Here is a 24,738-nt window from a genome sequence, read left to right as displayed (position 1 = left end):
CAGGGCCCTTGGAGACAGGCTCATGGTGTTAGCCCAGGATGAGCTGCTGCTGCCCGCTGCTCCCCGGCTGCAAGTCCTACAGGAACTTTCAGAGCTTAGGGGAGAGAAAGCGAAGGTGGACATCTGAGGAAGGAAGTGGAAGAAGCATGAGGTGTGCTCAAGTGAGAGCGCACACTGGGTTCTTTGTCTTAAGGGTTTTTATCTGTTTTCTAAATGTGGGAATTTTAGGGGAGGTCTTGAATATTCATCAGTTTTTCAGATGTGTCATTTGATATGCTGATGAATCAAAATGAGTGTATAGACAAGTCAGAGTCATTCTCTGGTCAGTTTCACCTTCAAGAAATACCATCTAAGAGGGATCAGGACCCAGGCAGATATGCCTCAGGCGCCATCTGGAATGTATAAATCATTTGCTTTTAAGTTTCCTTGGCTGGGAAAGATAAGACGTTGCAATTTATTATCTGGCTATAAATTGCTCAGCTGGCTGTTCAGCTATCTGTCTTGGTTTCCCCATTCCAGTTGCCAAGGGATTTTCCTAGCTTCTTACTATCTTGCCTCAAGGATGAGAAGAGGACTAGGGGTTCAGGAGAAGGGACCCCCACTCAAGTATGCTGAGAAAATAAGGCCCTTGGAACACTGGAAGAAAAGGTTAAAGATGACATTGTTGGTTTGATTTTAAGGAAGGGAGTTTGGAGAAAGTAAATTGGAAAGGATTAGGAAGAGTCCAGAAGAAGAGAGCACTATCCTAAAATAAATAAATAAATAAATAAATAAATAAATAAATAAATAAATATTAAAGGCCCTGGTGACTTCAATGCAATATATATATTTAAATATATATTTTTTAAAATCCTACTTTAGGGTCTTACATTTGGGCCAGAAGCAGAGGATGCTGGGGATTTCCAGAACCATGAGATGGATGGGCCTCAGATGTATAGACTTGAGCTAGTGGAAGCTCACACCTCCCTGGAGGAGGGAGGCGTCTTTTAGGAGAGCAGCCTAGGTAAGTAAGTGCTACTAGATGGTACTTTCGGTCAGTCTATGGCAAAGAACTTTACTGAGGACTTTTCTTAGGGGTGGAAATTGAGGTTTTTTGATGGTGGGCTGGATTTCTACCCACCCCCTTTATTTTTAGCAAGAGAAAGAGAGAGACAAGTACAGATAGGCAAGAAGGGAGAGACATGAGAAGCATCAACTCATAGTTGCAGCACCTTAGTTGTTCATTGATTGCTTTCTCATATGTGCCTTGACCAAGGGGCTCCAGTCAAACTAGTGACCCCTTGCTCAAGCCAGTAACCTTGGGCTTTAAGCCAGCAACCTTTGGGTTCAAGCCAGCGACCATGGGGTCATGTCTATGATCCCACACTCAAGCAGACAACCGTGCACTTATGCTGGTGAGCCTGCGCTCAAGCCGGCAACCTTGAAGTTTCAAACCTGGGTCCTCAGCATTCCAGGCCGATGCTGTATCCACTGTGTCAATGCCTGGTCAGCAAGATTTCTGAATTTTCTATTCAGTAGGTTCAGTTGGGGAAAGTGACCTTTGGGTAGAGTTCTCTACATCGTATCCCAAGTAGTCTGCTTATTCATTCAAATATTTGAGAACACCAATGCCATGGTGACTGACCTTCAAGTTTGTAGTAGGACCCATAAGATGGTTTTGTTACCATATCCCTCAGTCTTTATAGGCTCAGAAATTTTATTGTTTATACACCCAGAAGTGATAAGGCTCCAGAGAACTGACACACATTGGCCAATTCGTAAAGCCAGATGGATAAATAAGAAAGTTCAAATGCTTTTTTTCAGAGAAAACTATCAATCAAGCCAAACACTTACGCTTCCTGATTGGAGAAATTCTTATCTTTGAAGGCAAATTTTAACCTTTACTTAAGCCAGAGGGTGTTGATGAGCCAGAATCTTCATAAGCCCTGTCAGTGAGCTCTGAGAATCTAACCAAGTCCACAGCAGTTCATAACCTTTGAAAAGTCTGATGAAAGATATCACCCTTTCCCCAGGAGGACAAAAAAAAAGGCTCAAACAAATTGACTATTGAAGACAGTGTTTTTACATGTATCCATACATATCTATAAAACCTTTATGGAAACAGCAATATTTTTTCATTCTAAAAATAAAAAAATTAAAATTTTGGTTAGGAATTTTTTTTTTTTTTACAGAGACAGAGAGAGAGAGAGATAGAGACAGACAGACAGACAGACAGGAACGAAGAGAGATGAGAAGCATCAATCATCAGTTTTTCATTGTGACACCTTAGTTGTTCATTGATTGCTTTCTCATATGTGCCTTGACCGTGGACCTTCAGCAGATCGAGAAACCCCTTGCTCAAGCCAGTGACCTTGGGTCCAAGCTGGTGAGCTCTTGCTCAACTCAGATGAGCCCGGGCTCAAGCTGGCAACCTCGGGGTCTCGAACCTGGGTCCTCCGTATCCCAGTCCGAGGCTCTGTCCACTGTGCCACCGCCTGGTCAGGTTTTGGTTAGTATTTCTAAACTTTTCTACCCTCCCCAATTTGACTTAAAGGGTCAATAACCCTTTAAGGAAGAAATACACCAGTCCCAAGAACCCGTAATTCCAGTTTGTGGATCAGGGCTCTTTTCTCTTCTGAAACAAAGCTTCCTCAACTCTCAGCTCTCCCTTTCTCTGCATCCAGGACTGACCCACCTTTTCCCTTAGATACACTAATACCCTCCTCAAAGTTCGCCCCTGGCTATCTGGTGAGGATGGCCCTAGTGCTATCTCCACCACGGTGTGACCTGTCTGATAGTTGAGGTGACTACAGGCTGGTCCTATAGCTGAGCTCTTGGGCCGTGGGTGTGGGGCTCTCCTTTGCACCTCAGCAGAGCTTTTGTAAATTTTGTGAGCAGAATCAATCCTTTCAAACGATCCTTTCAAAAGCAAAGAAGGAGTCTGGTCCACCTGTTGAGAGAAGAATTTCTGAGGGAGATGAGCTTGACACTGGGCCTGGCCTGTGTAGGGTGTTAGAAACTGCATTTCCCAGAACAACTTGTTTCCCTGTTTTGGTCTGAAAAACCCTTCTCTCACCAAGCATAGGCTCCACCCCCTCTAAGCCCATCTTCCTCTCTGTCTTTGGCTTAAGCCCTGCCTCATTCATTTATTGCTCAATCCCCTTCACCACCTTCCAGGGACTATGTGCGCCCACATCTCCCCATATTTTGTCTCCTGTAATGACAGGCGACCAACTTTTTTACAATGAAAAGAAGGGCAAAAATAAATTGAAGAAAACAATATCGTAAATAAAAGAAACGTTTTATTCATTGCAACAATAAAACACTATACTATGATAAATGTATAATAAAAACATTTGTAATATTTTATATTGTAATTATGCTTACATGCCTATTAATTTTTTATAATAATTGTAAGAAAAAGTACTTTTTTTTTTTTTTTGTATTTTTCTGAAGTTGGAAACGAGGAGGCAGTCAGAAAGACTCCCGCATGCGCCCGACCGGGATCCACCCGGCACGCCCACCAGGGGGCGATGCTCTGCCCCTCTCGGGCGTTGCTCTGTTGCAACCAGAGCCATTCTAGCGCCTGAGGCAGAGGCCACAGAGCCATCCTCAGTGCCCGGGCCAACTTTGCTCCAGTGGAGCCTTGTCTGCGGGAAGGGAAGAGAGAGACAGAGAGGAAGGAGAGGGGGAGGGATGGAGAAGCAGATGGGCGCTTCTCCTGTGTGCCCTGGCTGGGAATCGAACCCAGGACTCCTGCACACCAGGCCAACGCTCTACCACTGAGCCAACCGGCCAGGGCCAAAAGTACTCATTTAGATACTGATCCTTGACGAATCGTCATGTCAAATACAAATACATCACATCACATGCAATGGATCAACTCTGCATTGATCAAATACGGACATTTACAGATTAGTCTTCCAATATCAAAAAGGAGGACACTTTTCGAGGGAGTACGTAACTTACAAAAGAAGGACTGTCCTCCTACAGGAGGATGACTGGTCACCTTAGTAATGTGTATTTCCAATACCCGCATGGGCTGCCTTGTGTGGTAACGTAGGAGCTCTGGTTTCCTGACTAGAGGACTAGCCGTTTCAGGCCCCCAGCAGAGCTGACCTTGCAGGTTGTCTGCAGGCGACACCAGGAGTGATAATCCTGCCTGCTGCGGGGGATCCTTGAACCTGGGCATATATGTGACTAGTTTGGACCCTGACCTCCCAGGATTCTAATTCTGTGCTCTTGGTTAGGGCAGGGAAGCTGCAAAGTTCATTAACCCCTCCACCCTCTTCCCGGTGATTTCAATGCAGACTGTCTGACCCAGACCACACTTGAGAAAGGAACTCCTCCAACTTGATCTTTCAAAGCTCTTTGCCTATGTTGTCTTGTTTGAGCCTCACTGCAACCCTGCATCTTACTGAAATGGAAACTGAGGCTGGGAAAGGCCAAAGAACTTGGCCAAGGTCACATGTGGTAAGCAAGGAGCAGATGGATGCTTTCTGAACACTGCTTCCCAAAGGTGCTCCCTGAGGGGCCACCCAGCTTGGTGTGGTCCTTCCACAGGAGTAGGAGAGCTCCCAGGTGTGTGGGCTGCTGCTTCCCCGCAGAGCAGGCCCAGGGGAGTCGCTTCTTGTCAGGCAAATCTGGGCAGCTTTCTCAGGTTGGGGAGTGGGGGCAGGGGACCTCAACCCTGGACGGAGCCTGAAGCTCCCTAGGGAGTGAAGGGCAGCAGAGGGAGGGAGAAAATTGTGGAGAGAGGGTTTGGGTCTGGGTTTGTTCCTAGGCTGTTGACTTTCATCTTGAGCCTGGAGGAGAAGTGTTTGGGAGAAGCTGCTGGGAAACTGGGTAAGAGGGACAGAGAACAGCGGGAGCCAGGTTTCCTGTCCAACCCTCCCCCTTTTCTGCAGCTGACCCCGCCAAATGAGGAGACTAAGGCCCTAGGGCATTCACCCTGGGGACCCTGCCCAGCTCCTCCCCTCTCCCCACTCGGACCACTGCCCACCATCCCCCAGCCAGCCGTCCTAGGAGGTGGAGGGCTGCTGGGATTTGGGATTCTGGTGGAGGCTGAGGGGGATGGGACTTGACCGTCTGTTCTGGTCTGACCCTGGAACAAAGGCCTCTTGCAATAAAGAGTCTCTGCCTTAATGCCCCCCTTAGCCAGTGTAGGGGGAGCCATCAACACATTAACAACTAAAAACAGTCTGCTCTGGAATTCTTTTGCTGAGCCGCACTACCTCCTCCTCTTGCTTGTGGGGCTAATTCAGGGCCTGGGATGATGTTGATGGACTATCCTGGCTGTTCAGCCTTCTATTGTGTTACTAATGCTCAATAACAAAGGCTACTTGCCTTTAGCAACAGTTGCTAGGCGGGTCTTATCTCCTAGGCTCCAGCCCCTTCCCCCACGGCCAGAATCGGAGGCCCGGACTGAGTCAAGAGTGGAGCTCTTGTCACCCAATAAGATTATCAACAGGAGATGGCCCTGCTGGCACTTATGGATGTGGGGGATCTTGGGAAGAGACAGGTCTGTGTCAAAGAGAATTGACGTTGGTTGTTCCAGACTTTTTCTGGCGGCTGTCACTTGTGAAACAAACAGTGCTCCCACTCCCTCACTTCCCTATCTGTCCTGGATTCTTGGCAGACCCTTCATCAAAAATTCTACCTGGCTTTTTGCGAATGTGACCACTGTTTCACGTGACTGATGTTACCTCTGCAAGAATACTGACATTAGCAATTATTTTAACATGCTCTCATTGTGCTGTTTACCTGTCAAATTGACAATAATTGTAGGTCTTAAATTTAGCTGTCCATTATACATTAGAATAAATAACCTGGGGGAATTGAAAAACAAACAGGTTCCAGCCCAGAGATTCCCCTGCTGATTCTAATGTGCAGCCACAGCTGAGACTCTGAGATCCCCTGATGCCAAAGTATAAAGAGGAAGGCAGGGGCCACTCTTATGACCAGAGACACTCAGGGTCAGTGAGATTCTGAAATTCATCAGATCTCCAGCTTTAACTATGCAGTAAGACTGAGTTTCTTAACCCTTTTAAGCCTTACAATTCTCATCTGTAAAATGAGAGATCCACATAAGTGTAGTTTTGAGGATTCAATGAGATAGGCTACAAAGCTCTCGGCATATACCTGGCACATAATAAAAGGTCAATTAATGCTTTGTTGAACAAATCATTTCCTAGTATTGAAAGCTATTTGTGTTGAGAATTAGAAATTCTGAGTACTAGTTTCTGGTCTTGTGGAGACTACCTGTGTGACCCCGAGCAACTCTATGCTCTGAAATTCCTTCTCCGCCCTGGCCAGTTGGCTCAGTGGTAGAGCGTTGGCCTGGCGTGCGGAAGTCCTGGGTTCGATTCCCGGCCAGGGCACACAGGAGAAGCGCCCATCTGCTTCTCCACCCTTCCCCCTCTCCTTCCTCTCTGTCTCTCTCTTCCCCTCTCGCAGCCGAAGCCGAGGCTCCATTGGAGCAAAGATGGCCCGGGCGCTGGGGATGGCTCCATGGACTCTGCCTCAGGCGCTAGAGTGGCTCTGGTCGCAACAGAGCGATGCCCCAGATGGGCAGAGCATCGCCCCCTAGTGGGCGTGCCGGGTGGATCCCGGTCGGGCGCATGCGGGAATCTGTCTGACTGCCTCCCAGTTTCCAGCTTCAGAAAAATACAGAAAAAAAAAAAATTCCTTCTCAGTTCCTTCCCGCTTCAAAGCCCTACAATTCCACGATATCATAGCGAGTGAAACTTTGTCATCTTATATCGGTTTATGAAAGGAGTTCATAGTTTGGTTAATCTCCCCACAAACATACAGTTCCTCAATTAAACTACATTTAAGAATGGAGATCAGCCCTGGCCGGTTGGCTCAGTGGTAGAGCATTGGCCTAGCGTGTGGAGTACCTGGGTTCGATTCCCGGCCAGGGCACACAGGAGAAGCGCCCATTTGCTTCTCCACCCCTCCGCCGCACTTTCCTCTCTGTCTCTCTCTTCCCCTCCCGCAGCCAAGGCTCCATTGGAGCAAAGATGGCCCGGGCGCTGGGGATGGCTCCTTGGCCTCTGCCCCAGGCGCTAGAGTGGCTCTGGTCGCGGCAGAGCGACGCCCCGGAGGGGCAGAGCATCGCCCCCTGGTGGGCGTGCCGGGTGGATCCCGGTCGGGCGCATGCGGGAGTCTGTCTGACTGTCTCTCCCTGTTTCCAGCTTCAGAAAAATGAAAAAAAAAAAAAAAAAAGAATGGAGATCATGCCTGACCAGGCAGTGGTACAGTAGATTGAGTGTCAGACTGGGACGTGAAGGACCCAGGTTTGAAGCCCTAAGGTTGCTGGCTTGAGCACAGGCTCACCAGCTTGAGCACGGGGTCACTGGCTTGAGCCGTGGGATCATAGACATGACCCCATGGTTGCTGGCTTGATAAAGGGGTCACCCGCTCTGCTGTAGCCTCCCCCACCCTCCTCCACGTCAAGGCACATATGAGAAAGCAATCAAGAACAACTAAGGAGCCACAACAAAGAATTGATGCTTCTCATCTCTCTCCCTCCTGTCTGTCTGTCCCTCTCTGTCTCTCTGTCTCTCTCTCTCTCTTTGTCATGTTATAAAGTACTGCACCCCAGATTCTGAAAGGCACTGTACCTCATTTCATCGAATCCATGTAGAGATACCCAGTCCAGATAAATTTTGAAGAGTTTTATTAGAGGAGATTTATTAATTATGCCAGCCGCATATGGCTGACACATGACATCTGCAGGACCAAATTGTGCAGTGACAAAAATATTTTAGGGGCTGCTTATATGCCCTTGATCACACACAGGCGAGGGAGAGCATGACTTCACGGTACAAGCTGGCAACATTTGTTTAGGGGATACACAGAAACATTAAGACTCTCAAGGTAACACAATCAAAGACATTTACAAATCTTTCAGGGTTCATCTTCCCTCACTAGCCTAGAGGTGTTTTACTCTCAAGATTCCAGGAAGGGGGAGGAACTAAAGTCAATGCAAGGTGGTATGTAAATTCTGTCTCCTATTGAAAGAGAAGAAGTTTCTTGTTAATCTTTATTTTAGATTTAAAACTGAATAACCCATTGTTCTTGCAAGCCAGAAACTTCTACATTCTTCTCCCTCCCCTCCCTAAAGGAGGGAGGGAACAGGTAAGCCTGAGAGGAAAGCCTGACCTTTCCTCCCAGAATATTAATACCAATTTTCAGCTTTTGGTACCTTACAACAGTCACACACACACACAAAAAGAATGGAGACCACTTAAACTGAGTCCAACGTGTTTTTTAACTAAAAAGGGTTTGTTACATAGAGGAAGCAGCTCTTTTGTGTCATTTACTCTTAGATGAATGACTGACACCACCTACCTGAACTGTACTTAGAGATTGTTAAGTTCTTAAATATTAACTCGTCTTTCTAGGACAGCTGCAGATTTTGAGTTGTTTTTCCTATATCTGGTGATATAGATTGGTAAGAATAATAATACAACTGTGTGGACCCTACCTTAAGCGTTTGTCATTCAGTTGGGGTATCTGGGCAGGTGACTCAGTAATGACAAAGTCAAGGCTGGGGCAGAATCCTGTCCTTCCCTTCTGCAGATCTGGTGGAAATCCAAGATGACTGCAAGTAACAATTCTGGGTTCAGTTAATTCAATGGTTCTCAAATTGTTACATTAGAAAAATTTGAGGATTCCAAAGAGCTTTGGTTTATGTGGAGTGTATCTACTTTATCCTGTGTAAAGCCAGTAGCCATGGCCACCATCACAGCCACCCGGCCCATGCAGGTTCGCATTGGATTCGGACAGTCGGTAATGAAACAACGAAGCCACGAACTGGTGGGCCATAGTCTTTAATCCTAGCTTGCACCTGATGGGCAAGTAAAAACACACACTGGGCTCCAAAACCCACTCATTCAGTGCTCACAAAGCTACCTCCTTATCTGAGTTTCCTAGAATCAAAGGTTTCTAGCTCAGTAGCCTCATTCTCCTTTGTTCCCCATCTCCTTCTCTCTGTACAAACTCTGCACAAACTGGCTTCTCCTTTAGCACTCCACCATCTTGGCTGCCTCTCTCCTCTCCTCCACATGGCCTTTCTCTGCTCTCTGCTCTAATGATAATCTCAGGAACCCAGAGAGCAAGCTCCCGGTCTGCCCCACTTTATAGTATAGAAATCAAAACCTTTAATCCAATATACAGACAAGGAAGTCTCTGGTACAAAGTCACTTATCTGAGGCATAATGGGATTCCTCATAAGAGTGTACCACCCTACATCAAAAAGGGTGGGAAAGGCTTTGTCTTAAAACTAAACCTTAGGCTATAAGAATCCTTCCTGCATACAACCTGTCCCCCACACCCAATGCAAAGTATAAGCGAGCAAACATATATTTCATATTTACAAACTTATTTGACCAACATCCTGTATAATATAGCCTGATTTAGGAAATACAACAGAGAACCCAGTAGATGGAGCATTGATCTGGGACACTGAGGTTCCAGATTCGAAACCCCGAGGTTGCTGGTTTGAGCACAGGCTCACCAGCTTGAGCACAGGTCGCCAGCTTAAGCATGTGATTATAGACTTGATCCCATGGTCAATGGCTTGATCCCAAAGGTTACTGGCTTGAAGCCCATGGTTACTGGCTTGAGCCCAATGTTGCTGGCTTGAGCAGGGGTCATTGGCTCGGCTGGAGACACCCCTTTACTTTAAGGCACATATGAGAAGCAATCAATGAACAACTAAGGTGCCACAACTACAAGTTGATGCTTCTCTTCTGTCTCTCTCTCTTCTTCTTCTTCTTTTCTCTCTCTCTCTCTCTCTCTCTCGTGCTCACTAAAAAGAAAGAAAGAAAATATAACAGAAATTTTCAAAATACAAGAGACTACACAAACATACAACATTGTCATGCACGATGCCACGTCTGGAAAACTCTGATCACTCATGAGACAATGAGAGCGAAAAAGACAAATAATGTCTTAAAATTTTTAGGAAGAGGCTGCCCAAAAAGTCTAGGGGAACCCATAGGTGTTCCCCAACTATACTTTGACAACCTCTGGGATACAGCATACTCTATAAGGTTTTTTTTTAAGATGTTTATTTTATTGGTTTCAGAGAAGGGAAGGGAGAAAGTGAGAGAGAGACAGGAATATCAATTCGTTCCTGTATGTACCCTGACCAGGGATTGAACCCACAACCTTTGTCTATTGGGATGACACTCTAATTAACTGAGTTATCCAGCCAGGGCAGCATAGAGGTTCTTGTAACATCAAAGATTTGAAGATTCTAACAGAGTGCCTGGAAGTCTGTTGAAATCTTGATCAGTGACAGGAAAAGCTCTCTTTTTTAAAATTCTCAGTAAAGTAGGAGAGAAAAAAAGTAACTTTTCTTTTATTTTCTTGGGTTGTGTTCTTGGGGGCTGCCAAGTAAACCAACAAAAGCCACATCAACAGGAAAAAAAACATATAGATTTTATTTGCTGTTTATTTTTACATGCATGGAGGCCTTCACAGAAAAGAGGCAGAGCCCTGGCTGGTTGGCTCAGTGGTAGAACATTGGCCAAGCATGTGTAAGTCCTGGTTCAATTCCCGGTCAGGGCATACAAGAGAAGCACCCATCTTCTTCTCCACCCTTCCCCCTCTCCTTTCTCTCTGTCTGTCCTTCCCCTCCCGCAGCCAAGGCTCCATTGGAGCAAAATTGGCCTGGGCGCTGAGGATGGCTCCATGCCCCCCCCCCCCCCACCTCAGGTGCAGGTGCTAGAATGGCTCTGATTGTAGTGGAGCAATGTCCCAGAGGGGCCGACCATCGCCCCCTGGTGGTCATGCCAGGTGGATCCCGTCAGACACATGCGGGAGTCTGTCTGTCTGCCCCCTCCCCACTCCTCATGTCGAAAAATTAAAAAAAAGAGATATGGAGACCCCAAGAAGTGGATAGATCAGGTGCTCACACACTATTTTAACAAATGGAGATAAATCGTGGAGAAGTGAAGAGATAAAGAAAAAGGGGCTTGGGTTTCAAGAAGCTGTATGTTGTGGGAAGGTAAACATATAGGGGAAAGTAATGGAAGATAAGGCTATTTTAGCGATTCTGTTTTGTGCAGACTCACCTCCGTGCAGAACCCCTATCTCAGTCTTTTTTCTTTCTTTCTTTTTTCCTTTTTTTTTTTTGTATTTCTCTGAAGTTGGAAACGGGGAGGCAGTCAGACAGACTCCCACATGCGCCTGACCGGGATCCACCTGGCATGCCCACCAGGGGGCGATGCTCTGCTCATCTGGGGCATCGCTCTGCCACAATCAGAGCCATTCTAGCGCCTGAGGCAGAGGCCACAGAGCCATCCTCAGCGCCCGGGCCAATTTTGCTCCAATGGAGCCTCCCTGAGGGAGGGGAAGAGAGAGACAGAGAGGAAGGAGAGGGGGAGGGGTGGAGAAGCAGATGGGCGCTTCTCCTGTGTGCCCTGGCTGGGAATCGAACCCTGGACTCCCGCATGCCAGGCTGACGCTCTACCACTGAGCCAACGGCCGGGCCCCCTATCTCAGTCTTAAGCTTGTTTTCCTTCTGGTACCAGGAGGGGCGGGGACACTGCCACACACAGACATTTATGTCCTGCGTTTAGGCCAATAAGAAGAGGGCAGAGAGTTCTGTCTGCCTTTGCTGCTCCTTCATTGCCTACAGCTCACAAAATATTCCTTTTGTAAATGTGGTATATTTTAGGATGGCATGAGAACATACTGGGATAATCATACCCATCCCCTTCAGTAAACCATAAGAATAACGGGCACGACTAGATCCTGAGTGAACACTACTTAAGGTTCTCCCCTCTGCAAAGTCCTGGCCGCCCTAACAGCCAGGAAGCGTGACCATGCTCACTCTGAAGGTAAGCAGTCAGGGAGTGGCCCGCCCAATAGGCTGAGATGGCCTTGGAGAGGAGTGCATGGAATACCAGGTTTCACTGGGGCAGCTGCAGAGGAAACCAAAGAGCAAAGGGCCAAGGGGCCAAGAGAAGGGGCTGGAAACAGCTGCCTGCTCACCCCACTTCCCCAACCCAAGCAGCAGAGCAGAACCCTCCAGAGACGAAAGGGCAAAAGGCCTGGGGAGACTGACCAGGGACAGAGGGCAGCACCTGCAGTGGTGCAGTCAGGAAGGAAGTGAGTGGTCCCCTTGCCTAGAGAGTGGGGTATGAGGCCAGAGAGTGGTGTGACATGAGAGGTGCACACCCAGCTCCTGCAACTCGGAGAGACAGAGCTGACTCCAGGGGGGAGGCAGGGCTTCTCCTTCAGGGTGATGAGATGCCTTCTGGCTCCTGTGCTAGCTCTGTCTCTTCTCCCTGAAGCCTCATCCACTCTGGTCTGTGTTCCCCCAACAAGCAGCCCTGAGCCACAGACCACCTGGGACCAGCCGGTTTGCTTGCAGGGCAACCTCTCCGTTTCCTGTTTATCAAGCCCTACCAGCCTCTCACAGATCAGCTCCAATGCCATTTCCCCCAGGAAATCTTTGATCATATCCAGTTACAGAAACCTCTTCTTCTTCTGAGATCTCCTATACCTTTAACACTTAATTCTTACTGCTTTGTATTAGAAAATTGGGGAGAGTCTGTCTGTCTCTTCATTAGATTGAAAACTTCTTGAGGCCAGGCATCCAGTCTTATTAGCATTTGTCTCCCTGTCCTAAGGCCTAGCCAGAGGCCGATTTAACGGAGGGTGCACCAGGCGCACGCCCTGTGCCCCAACTTTACACTTTTTTCTAATGTAAGGGGCCCAATATTTTTTTCTGCACCTGGGGTTGGGGCCTCAACCGACCTTAATCCTCCTCTGGGCGTAGCCCAATTCCTACCATGTCTGTGGGTGAATGTTGGGTAAACAAATTTTTTTTTTTTTTGGTTTGCTTGCTTGTATGGGGCAACCTGGTATATATACAGTCTGTGGAAGGCTATGTTGCTTGCACTCAGGCGGCAGGTTGCAAATTGTGGATTGCCTTCCTGCTTGGGAGACCATTGTTTGCTACTGTTTGCTGAAGAAGGGGTTTTTTCCCCAGCCTGCATTGGCTGGACAGTGCAGAGAGAGCACAGAGAGAGTGCTAAGGGAGCCCTGCTGAGGTTTGTGGGGGCCTGTGAGTCCAGGTGAGTCCGGGGAATGGAGAATGAGTTGGGGCTTTGGGAGCCCTGAGTGAGAGGGAAGCGGTCTTCCCTGCCTGTTTGCTTGTTCTCTGCTACAAGACTTTGTCCTGGCCCTACTGTTCCTTTACTGTCTGCCCAAATCCAGTGGAAACCTGCATGGCCATGGTGGCATCCTCCCTCACCCTATAATCTCTGCAGAAACCTCTGCATCTCATCCTGACCTAGGACTGCCAATGCACGTTACCAGTCTGAGTGAGGTGAGACCTGGCCCAGGGACACGAGATGCTGAGGGAACTGCCCTAGGAGCCCCAGCCCCACCCCCAGTACCTCAAACTGCGGCACGGAGGGGCGCAGCCTGCTGAGTGGGCACTGTAGAGGGGGCTCCTTCACGCCCCTTCCACATCATGCTTCCCGGCTGCACTTTCTTTCCTGTGTTCCTGCCTGCTGTCTGTCCCTGGCTCTTCTTCTTTTATTAACTGGGTTGTTTGCATTTTTGTTTTTGTTTTTTTAATGAGAGAGAGAGAGAGAGAGAGAGAGGGACAGACAGAAACAGACAGAAAGGGAGAGAGACGAGAAGCATCAATTCTTCATTGCGGCACCTTAGTTGTTCATTGATTGATTTCTCATATATGCCTTGACCCTGGGGGACTACAACAGGGCAAGTGACCCCGTGCTCAAGCCAGCGACCTTTGGTCTCAAGTCAGTGACCATGGGGTCATGTCTATGGTCCCACGCTCAAGCCAGTGACCCTGCACTCAAGCTGGTGAACCCACGTTCAAGCCAGCGACCTCGATATTTCAAACCTGGGTCCTCCACGTCCCAGGCCAGTGTTCTATCTGCTGCGCCTCCACCTGGTCAGGTTGTTCCTGGCTCTTCTAACCATGTTACTCTTAGTGTCCTTAGTGGCTATGGCCACCTCCAGGTGTGCTCCACCTGGGGCCGGGACAGAAAAGCTGAAGAGGGTCCGTGGACCATCCCTTTCTTGTGTCCTCTCCAAAGTTGATCTATTTTTCATTCATTACATAACTACTTGCTGAAAATCTACTGTGTGCCAGGCACTGATCTGGGTGTGGGGAACCTAGCAGCTGAGAGACAGGCAGATATCTCAGCCTTGTGGCACCAAACAGCCTCGTCCCAGGTGGGACTGCCTAGGCCTCTAATCAATGTCAGTGGCCATCAGAGACATTAAACAAACAAATTGCAAAGTTGACCTGGTTTTAGAGATTGTTGGTGGTGAAAGTGACATTTTGTTCTGATCATCTCTGGTGTCGGGTCGGGACCCTGCTTCTTCCCACAAGGTGTATGAACTGAACGGGACGACCCATACCCAGGAGTGGTCAGTGAGGACCTACAAAGAAGTGGCTTGTATGTTTGCAAAAAAGCATCCTGGGTTTATTGGACTCAAAATCATTTATTCGGATAACAGGTGAGAGAAAACATGGCCAAATTACGAGAGTGGGAGAATAGGGTGTGGGCAGAGTCCCTATGCTGGGAAGGGAGAGGGGAGAAGGAAGGAGGGTGAGGAGGGAGGGTGGAGCCAGAGACCCTCCATGTGTGTACACTTGTGTGTATACTCGTGTGTGCAAAGATCTATTGCTGAAACCCCTGCTAGTTCAAGTCTTCGCAATCAGATCAAAATGAAGAATGGGCTCAGTTTTCTGGGTAATTTTAGGTTGGGATCCAGACCTGCCAGTTGTGGGTTTAACATTTTTGTCTGGGTGTTCGGATAATTGGCCCTTTTTTGGTAACAGAGATAGGGAGAGAGACAGAAAGAGGGACAGAAATGGGCACTCAGGAAGGGAGAGAGATGAAAAGCATTAATTCTTTGTTGCGGCATCTTAGTTGTTCATTGATTGTTTTCTCATATGTGCCTTGACCATAGGGGGGGTGCCGGCAGAGCAGGTGACCCCTTTCTCAAGCCAGTGACCTTTGGGCTTAAGCCAGCAACCATGGGGTCATGTCTATAATCCCACACTCAAGCCAGCAACCATGGGGTCATGTCTATAATCCCACACTCAAGCCAGCAACCATGGGGTCATGTCTATAATCCCACACTCAAGCCAGCGACCTTGGGGTTTCAAACCTGGATCCTCTGTGTCGCAGTCTGATGCTCTGTCTACTGTACAACTGCCTGGTCAGGCTGGCCCATTTTTGTTTTAATTTGCTACTGGGGTTCTGCCTAAAGTCAGCTCTGCTAGTGAGGAGCTATGTGTGAGGCCTTGATTGGTGACCAGGCTGTGACTAACAGCTGCCTCAGCATCTCTGTATGGAGACCCTGCTGCCTTAGATGTGTGTGTGTGTGTGTGTGTGGGGGGGGTGTCTTGGTGGAGAGAGACTTGCTCTTTCCCTGAGCAGTGCAGAAAGCCTCAGAACTTTAATTTTCTTTTTGCCAAAGTGAGAGCTCTCTCTGCCTTGTCAAAGAGCAGTCAGTCTACTGCCTGTTGCCTGCCTAGGACGGGAGACGCAGGGCAGAGCCCAGTGAGGCAGGGCAGGGATCTGGAGGGCAGTAGGGCTTCCCAGGAGCCCTCGCCTTGCCGGGTCCCCTGGATCCATCCCCTCCTTGTCAGGGCCTGGGCCCCTCAGGAGCTGAGGACTGCACCTATGTGCTGGTCAGCCAGGATAGAGCTTGCAAGGTGTGCCCACTGGTTTTGCTCAGAAGGGGGCCAGCAGCGGGCAGGGGGCAGGGCGGGGCTGCACAGAGGGAGTGGGCAGGTGGGGGGGACACTTGGGTCCCCAGAACTGAGCACCGGGACAAGTGAGCCCACTGCCAGGCAGAGGCCTTTCTTTCATCCTGGCTGTGCCAGGCCTTTTCTTGTGATGCTCCCATCCTTACGCTGAACTTGAAGGGAGACAGGGGCAGAGGAAAGTGAGAGCTTGGCTCAGTGGTTCCTGGCGTGGCCAGACCTGGCTGACGGAGCTGGAGGAAGAGGACGTGCTGTTGCCAGGTCCCACTGACCCCACAGGGACTTGGGTGACTGTTACACTTCACAGGTATCCCCTGAACAGACGGCTGGCTTCTGCACTGCGCCCACTTCCAGAACCTACCCTCTTAAGGATTCAGGGTCCAAATGTAAACTTGTTTCATGGATCCCCTTACCTCACTGGCTTTTTGGACACTGGGGGTCCCTCTGTGGTCAGTCAGGGTCCTCGACAGGATGGATTTGGTAGAAATATCTCTTCGCTGTAGCCACTTAAAGGGATCACAATAGCCCAGCTGGGGTGGGTCATGGGGGCAGTGGCACTGAGGTTTGGGAAACGGTTGCTACATAGCCTGGACTGGACAAGACTAGGCCAGCAGCAGGCACCGGGGGAGCCACTGGGGTGCATGATCTTAAACGCCAAGTCATGCTGCCTCTCATGTTTCTCTCTGTTTCTCACAGATTGAAAAACGTGTCCCTCATCACGAAATCCATCCGAACAGCTATGAAGCTCCAAACCAAGTTCCCCGGGACCGTGGCAGGGTTCGACCTGGTAACTGTCTCTTTGTGAAGGGCTGGGCAGGGGTTCAGGGCATCCCGGGGCCCTCTCTATGGACCTGCATGGGGGAGAGTCACAGTCCCCAGAGCATCCCGGGGCCCTCTCTATGGGCCTGCATGGGGGAGAGTCACAGTCCCCAGAGCATCCCGTGGGCCCTCTCTATGGACCTGCATGGGGGAGAGTCACAGTCCCCAGAGCATCCCGCGGGCCCTCTCTATGGACCTGCATGGGGGAGAGTCACAGTCCCCAGAGCATCCCGGGGCCCTCTCTATGGGCCTGCATGGGGGAGAGTCACAGTCCCCAGAGCATCCCGGGGCCCTCTCTATGGACCTGCATGGGGGAGAGTCACAGTCCCCAGAGCATCCCGGGGCCCTCTCTATGGACCTGCATGGGGGAGAGTCACAGTCCCCAGAGCATCCCGCGGGCCCTCTCTATGGACCTGCAGTGGGGGAGAGTCACAGTCCCCAGAGCATCCCCGGGCCCTCTCTATGGACCTGCATGGGGGAGAGTCACAGTCCCCAGAGCATCCCGGGGCCCTCTCTATGGACCTGCAGTGGGGGAGAGTCACAGTCCCCAGAGCATCCCGCGGGCCCTCTCTATGGACCTGCATGGGGGAGAGTCACAGTCCCCAGAGCATCCCGGGGCCCTCTCTATGGACCTGCATGGGGGAGAGTCACAGTCCCCAGAGCATCCCGCGGGCCCTCTCTATGGGCCTGCAGTGGGGGAGAGTCACAGTCCCCAGAGCATCCCGGGGCCCTCTCTATGGACCTGCATGGGGGAGAGTCACAGTCCCCAGAGCATCCCGGGGCCCTCTCTATGGGCCTGCATGGGGGAGAGTCACAGTCCCCAGAGCATCCCGGGGCCCTCTCTATGGACCTGCATGGGGGAGAGTCACAGTCCCCAGAGCATCCCGTGGGCCCTCTCTATGGACCTGCATGGGGGAGAGTCACAGTCCCCAGAGCATCCCGGGGCCCTCTCTATGGACCTGCATGGGGGAGAGTCACAGTCCCCAGAGCATCCCGGGGCCCTCTCTATGGACCTGCATGGGGGAGAGTCACAGTCCCCAGAGCATCCCGGGGCCCTCTCTATGGACCTGCAGTGGGGGAGAGTCACAGTCCCCAGAGCATCCCGTGGGCCCTCTCTATGGACCTGCATGGGGGAGAGTCACAGTCCCCAGAGCATCCCGGGGCCCTCTCTATGGACCTGCATGGGGGAGAGTCACAGTCCCCAGAGAAGGGTGAGCAGGAAAGGCCAGACGGCTGAGAAGTCCCAGACTAAGCAAGGAATTCTAGGAGTTGGGCAGCAATGCCAGGTGATAGGCTGTTCCTATTTCTCTACCTCCCGCTCTGCCCTTGCCCACTCTGTTCACCCGTCCACTCTGCAGACCTCTCGGTGGTGTCGACCAGCAAAGAGGCTGCATAGTCTGAAGCCGTGCATCAGTCTGTAGGTGGTGTCACCCCCACCACATCAGAGCCATGCCCTGTGCTGGCAGTCAGGCTGCACACCCGCTCGGTGACTTGTCAATCTCATTCAGGAAGCTAAACAAAGCTGGAAGGACGGGCTAAAGAGCAGTCTGGCACCCTCTTACAGATTCTGTAAATTTTACTGGAGACAAGTGCTTGCTTTCAGACCAACCAGAGCCAGAAGGAATACAGTTCAAGGAACTGGTGTTGTTGTTTTTTTGGACTGAGGGTGTCCTCCTGGGATCCCTGTGGATGACTCAGAGGCATTGTTGTCTGGAAAAGGGGCAGAAGCCCCTCCCACCACAGCTTCACCACCATGTGCAGCGCCTGAGCAGGGGAGCGTCTAGAGCTCGAGAGAGGAGCTTCTGGAAGAGTCTGCACAAGGACTGCGACAGACAAGTCTTCGTGGGAAATTGGGGCTGCAGAAGGGATAGCTAGTTGTTCAAGGGTTCCACCTGCAAGCTCCATTTTTTTTTTCTTTTCTTTTCTTTTCTTTCTTTTTTTTTAGAGAGAGAGAAACAGGGACAAACAGGAAGGGCGAGAGATGAGAAGCACCTTGGTTGTTCATTGATTGTTTTCTCATATGTGCCTTGTGTGTGTGGGGGGGGCTACAGCCAAGTCAGTGACCCCTTGCTCAAGCTAGCAACCTTGGGCTCAGACCAGCGACCTTGGGCTCAAGCCAGTGACTATGGGGTTATGTCTATGATCCCACACTGAAGCTGGCGACTTGAGTTTTGTACCTGAGTCCTCAGCATCCCAGGTCAATGCTCTGTCCACTGAGCCACCGCCTAGTCAGGCACAAGCTTCATTTCTTTCTTTTTTTAAAATTATTTTTATTTATTTATTCATTTTAGAGATGAGAGAGAGAGATAGAGAGAGAGAGAGAGAGAGAGAAAGAGAGAGAAAGAAAGGGGGAGGAGCAGGAAGCATCAATTCCCATATGTGCCTTGACTGGGCAAGCCCAGGGTTTTGAACCAGCGACCTCAGCATTTCCAGGTCGATGCTTGATCCACTGCGCCACCACAAGTCAGGCCAAACTCCATTTCTTTTAAGCTTACTCTCTATTCTACTACATTGACTACCCATATTTGTTATAAAAATGATTCATTGACCCTCACCACCCCCAACCCCACCGCCACCCTGTCAGATTAAAACTGGTGTTCTGAAGGAGGTACCGTTTTTACCCTAAGGCAACTCTTACCCCCAGCACCCAGCAATGAAACCCCAGGACGTATTTGACTCAGTGCAAAGCATGGTGTTGGAATATCTGCGGCTCAGAGGGCCCTGCCAGGAAACTGACCCCCAGGGACCACCAGGGACGTGCAGAGTTGCCTCCGGAGTCTGGTCTGGGCTCTGCCTCTCTCACTTAGTCCCTCACTCTGTTGTTCTCTCCTTGTCTCTGTCTCTTTCACAGTCTTGTTCTCTGTCTCTTGCTCTCTCTGTAACTGTTTCTTTCCCTATAAGGAGCTTGGGGCTAAAGCATGGGGGGTTGTGAGGTGGTATGAGGAGACAAGATAGGGAGGGCTGGGTGGCTACAAGGTATAGCCTCCGACTAAGGGGAAATTATTTGGGGTCAAGAATGCACTCTCTTTTCTGTCTTAATTCTGCTACTTGTCATTCTGAAAAGGCTGGGTGACTAAGGCTTCCGTCAGTGGTGGCAGGGTATGAAAAAGGATGTCCCCAGGCTGTCAGGGGCACATCAGCACAGAGAGGCATGGGTCCAACTGGCAGGTCCACATCCCTTCCTCTCTGTCCTGCAGGTGGGGCGTGAGGACACAGGCTACTCCCTGGCCTACTACAGGGAGGCCTTGATGATTCCAGCCTCACAAGGCTTTAAGCTGCCTTACTTCTTTCATGCCGGAGAGACAGGTGAGCCCTGTGGAAATCATCAGGGGACAGAGGAGGTGATGGATGGGAGGGCTTCGTATTGAATACTGGGGCAGCTTAATCACCATCGACAATCGTTGTACAGCACTTGTCCTCTTCATGTGCATGATCTCACTCCTTCCTGACAGTAGGACTCAGTCCTTGGAGAGGAGGAGAAACAGTGCTAATAACAGTATCAGGATCTTTACCTATATCATTTCAGATTCTCACCCTGGTCCTGCTAGAAGGTGCTTGTATCCTTATTTTTATAGATAAAGAGCTCAAGTTTCCAAGCGTAGTATAACTGACCCAAAGGTAAGAGGCAGAGTCTGGATTTGAGCCCTTTAGGATGATTTACATTTTATAATGAGTGATTTGTGCCTGAAAGGTTCATGCACCTTTCCAAAGTCACATCCTGTCAGTGACCTGAAAAGGACTAGAACCAGGTCTGCCCTGGCATTTGTCCACACTCATCAGTGCTGAAGAGGAGGTCCTGCATTGTCCAAGTGGCCTGACTGCTATTGCTTCTGAAACGCTATAGGCTCAGCATGTCCTTTCCCCGCAAAGCTCAGTTTGAGAGCTTGCTCATTTCTTAGCCCCACCATATCCCAGTTCTTAGAATGTGTAAATAAATAAAAGGAGTTCTAGATCATGGCTGCAATTTTGGATCAAAATGAAGATGGGGGGAGGGGGTTAGACCAGGAAGAAAGATTGCTGCTGATCTACACTGGCATCCTTGAGCATTGCAGGCACCTGCCACCCTCAGAGAACCAGAGAGATAAGTTTCACCACCAGGTTTAAACCTTGGTTTATCTCACCCTTTCTCAGATCAAGGGTCTGAGTGCATTTATCTCTTTTCCTTGACATTTCAAGTCAATTTTGACCAAAGCTAATTTAAGAGATTGAAAGAACTATTTGTTGGGTAAGGGGTAGAGGGATTAGGCCTGAAGAGCTGTGGTCTAGTTGGGAAAATCACAACTGTATGAAATCCTTTCAACAGTATGAAACACTGTAACACAGGATCCAACCAAATTCTAAGATGCATGGTTCTCAGAGATTTAGCCAGGAGTTGGTATTTCAAATCCAAGAGTAATGTTGTTTCTTTTTAAAAGAAGAGATATTTAAAAAGGAAGTGCTAGATAGGAAACCACTGAAAATCTATCTAAAAGCAGATGCTCTAATCAGCAATGAGATTTTTTTTGTTTTGCTTATTCTATTCTTTTTTTTTTTTTTTTTTACAGAGACAGAGAGAGAGTCAGAGAGAGGGATAGACAGGGACAGACAGACAGGAACCGGAGAGATGAGAAGCATCAAACATTAGTTTTTCGTTGCGACACCTTAGTTGTTAATTGATTGCTTTCTCATATGTGCCTTGACCATGGGCCTTCAGCAGACTGAGTGACCCCTTGCTCAAGCCAGCAACCTTGGGTCCAAGTGGTGAGCTTTGCTCAAACCAGATGAGCCCGCGCTCAAGCTGGTGACCTCGGGGTCTCGAACCTGGGTCCCCCGCATCCCAGTCCAACACTGGCCAGGCGCTTATTCTATTCTTAACAGAAGAGTGTCATTTTTATATTTTACATGTGGATCAGCTAGGATGGTTTCAGTTGTCTGGAATGTAATATATCCAATAGGTTTTACAATAAGCTCATCTATTATCCCACATAATAAACAACAGCTGCTATCCTCATTCAGTCTGGATTTCACCTTATTTAGTTGTGGGATACTGAAGTCATATCTAGTCATGACCACATCCAATGAAACAAAAAACAAAATGTTTCCTTCAGGGTATCTTTTTTTTACTAAGGAGGTAGTGCCAGGAGCTCTTTATCAATAACTTCTGAGGCCAGCTGGGACTATCCTAGCTGCAAGGGAAGCTAGGAGAGTCAGGACCTGTCATTTTCACCCTCTAAAGTGGGCCTGCCAGCCAGGAAGGGGAAGAGGGGAGGGCTGGTAAGTAGAGAGCCAATAGCATCTGCCATGGCTTTGTTCACACTGGCCATTGTGATCTTGCAGTTGATACTGTCCAAGCGTACTGTTAAAAGATGTACAATAAAATAAGTGCATAGAAATAATTATATTGATAGAGTCTGCAACACATTGCTGTTGAAGATTATACACATAAAATTCCCTGAAGATGGCTCTGGAAACAAACAAAAAATGGAAAAAAAAAAAAAAAGAACTGTGGAGTCAAATAGACCAAGATTTGAAACTGAAAATTTTGTTACTGACTAGCTGAGTATCCTTGTTCAATTTACAAAGCTCATGTGGCCCTGGCCAGTTGGCTAGGTGGAAAGAATGTCAGTCCAGGGTGTAGGGATCCCGGGTTTGATCCCTGGTCAGGGCACACAGGAGAAGCAACCATCTACTTCTCCTCCCATCCTCTTTCCCTTCTCTCCCTCTTCCTCTCTCCCAGCCAGTGGTTCAGTTGGTTCAAGCATCAGCCTCAGGCACTGAAGATAGCTGTTGAGTTGAGCATTGGCCCTAGGCCAGGGTTGCTGGTGGATCCCTGTCACTGTGCATGTGAAAGTCTGTCTCTCTATATCCCCTCCTTTCATTTAAAATAAAATAAAATAAAGCTCATGCAAATTTCAATTCCACATCTGTTTTACACACACACACACACACACATCAAACAAAAGCACGCCATAACTCTCTTGAACAATGTTATAAAGAAAATGTGTGCATGTATTTGTGTTAAAGTTCATTTATCTTTCTTCCTTTGTCTGTGTGTCAAGTCCATCCTAGTTGAAAACTCCCCCTTTATCCCCAGACTGGCAGGGTACTTCCGTAGATCGAAACCTTCTGGATGCCCTAATACTGAACTCTACCAGGATTGGCCATGGATTTGCTTTGACCAAACACCCAGCAGTCTGGACTGATTCATGGAAGAAGGACATCCCCATAGAAGTCTGTCCAATCTCCAATCAGGTATGCATGATCCACGGGACCGCTCTGACACGATCTTCTCCCCAACCTCAATCTCTGCTCTGATTCCCTAACTTTTTCCTGTATAATCTCTCTCTCCTTAACTCACTTGTTTTCTATATTCTTCTGCTCCTTCTCACTCCCACTTAGTAAAGTTATTTAGATATTGCCCTTTGCCTAAACCATTCATAATAATGAGGTAACAGTAAGGGTCCCTAGTGGGGTGGAATGTAGAACAAAGCTGAAGGGACGTTGGAGGAGACGGGCGCACCGGCTGGGACCACAGGTGCTGCTGCTCGCATGGTTGCTTGGGTTCCTGTGAATCCGCCTGTCTTGCTCTATTCAGGAACGCTGCTCTGAGCAGGACAAGAGATCAAATACTTGTGGTAGGGGTGAAACTTGGAGAAAATTAGAAAGAGCATGAGGACTGGTTCTATTTCTTGTGTTAGGCTTTGCTTTGCCCAGAAGCCATCCCAGTGTTCAGAACAGGGATGGGGTTAGACAGAAGGAAAGAAGCAGATTATGCCTCATGGTCTCACCTTCCCTGTGATGACTTTTCATGGATCAAAATTTGTCTTTCTACTTTGCCTTCCTCTGGGCAGGTTCTGAAACTGGTATCTGATTTGAGAACCCACCCTGCATCTGTTCTGATGGCTACTGGGCACCCCATGGTGATCAGCTCTGATGATCCAGCTGTCTTTGGTGCCAAAGGCTTGTCCTATGATTTCTATGAAGCTTTCATGGGCATTGGTGGGATGACGGCTGACCTGAGGACACTCAAACAGCTGGCTATAAACTCTATTAAGTGAGTGGCCTGAGTACTTGTCATATTCCCCCACTCCCTCTTCCATCCCATGGCATGTGTTTACCTTCCTTAGGGGTCTGGGGCAGAAGCCTGGAAGGTTTCTGTGCGTCTTCTCCAGATTGTCTCCATTTCATTATTGCCCTTGGACTGGGGAGAAATGTGTTCTGCAAGCACCCGAGAGTGCCCCGTACTTCCTGTCCCGCTCTCCAACCCCTTTGCTGGGGCTGACCTGGGCACCTCTTCTGCAGGTATAGTGCCCTGTTCGACACTGAGAAGAAGGCTGCCATGGAGACCTGGGAGAAGAGCTGGAATAATTTCGTAGCTGATCTGGCCAAGAGGCCAAAGTGAGAAGAAAGCCATTCATCACTCATCCCTATGCTTCCCTCCACAAGCTGTCTCCACTTTCTCTCAATTAGTCTTGAGTCCACTCAAGTGTAGCCTCTACCTCCGTTTCTTTATTAAAAACAAAACAAAACAAATAAACAAACATGACCTTGTGAAGATTATCAATGGCCTCCATCTTGCTCAATGTCTCGGAAACACTTGATCAATTGACTGAACTCATCTTTCTGAACTATTTTTCTCTCTCCACCTCAGGGACATCTGTCTCTTGATTTTCTCCTACCTCTGGCACTGTGCCCAGGCCCCTGTCCAGACGCTGCTCTCTACCTGATGTCTGTGCTGGGTTTTCTCAGCACTTGTTCCTTCTTCTCTTCCGTCCTTGCCTCTTTGCTTCTTCTCATCTTTCCTTTTCTTGTTCAATACTTTTTTACTAGGTAGTTTCATGCATTCTTTTGCCTTTACACCATTTATTTGCTGATGCTTCCCAAATTTGTTTGTTCACTTAGATGGCTCACAGCCCTCACAGAGCCCTCCTGTGTGCAGTTCTGAACTCTCAGTCTCTCTCCTTCAAACTTGCCCTGCCACCCCCATCTTGGTAAATGGCACCCCCATCTTGGTAAATGGCACCTCCATCTATGCCACCCAGAAGTTCAAAGCAGAAATTTTTGATGAAACTCTTGATACCAGTCTCTTCCTTGCCCCAGACTTCAACATGTATCTCAAATCCTTCATTACTCTCCAGCGCTACTACTATTGGCTGAGTTCAAGTCGCCATCACCTCTTGCTT

General features: G+C 48.9%; 1 protein-coding gene across 4 annotated transcripts in view; it reads left to right on the top strand.

The window, feature by feature from the left end:
- The window catches only part of ADA2 (adenosine deaminase 2), a 38,901-nt gene extending 14,795 nt beyond the window's left edge, over positions 1 to 24,106 (top strand). The window contains exons 2-9 of one of the 4 annotated variants that reach the window (XM_066381131.1): positions 862 to 1,003; positions 11,672 to 11,834; positions 14,372 to 14,499; positions 16,454 to 16,544; positions 19,774 to 19,882; positions 22,650 to 22,807; positions 23,407 to 23,609; positions 23,858 to 24,106. In XM_066381131.1, coding sequence (XP_066237228.1) covers positions 11,820 to 11,834; positions 14,372 to 14,499; positions 16,454 to 16,544; positions 19,774 to 19,882; positions 22,650 to 22,807; positions 23,407 to 23,609; positions 23,858 to 23,957 — 804 coding nt within the window. In that variant the 5' untranslated portion in view covers positions 862 to 1,003; positions 11,672 to 11,819 and the 3' untranslated portion in view covers positions 23,958 to 24,106. Of the gene's footprint in view, positions 1 to 861; positions 1,004 to 4,328; positions 4,453 to 11,671; positions 11,835 to 14,371; positions 14,500 to 16,453; positions 16,545 to 19,773; positions 19,883 to 22,649; positions 22,808 to 23,406; positions 23,610 to 23,857 lie in introns of those variants that run through there. The other 3 variants (XM_066381130.1, XM_066381128.1, XM_066381129.1) reach the window with 3 other exon arrangements.
- The last annotated feature ends 632 nt before the right edge of the window (positions 24,107 to 24,738 follow it).

This window comes from Saccopteryx leptura, chromosome 4 (assembly GCF_036850995.1).
Source record: "Saccopteryx leptura isolate mSacLep1 chromosome 4, mSacLep1_pri_phased_curated, whole genome shotgun sequence".
Classification (NCBI taxonomy): Eukaryota; Metazoa; Chordata; class Mammalia; order Chiroptera; family Emballonuridae; genus Saccopteryx; species Saccopteryx leptura.
The sequence above is the reverse complement of the archived record's forward strand: the minus strand, read 5'-3'. Positions and strand labels throughout refer to the sequence as shown.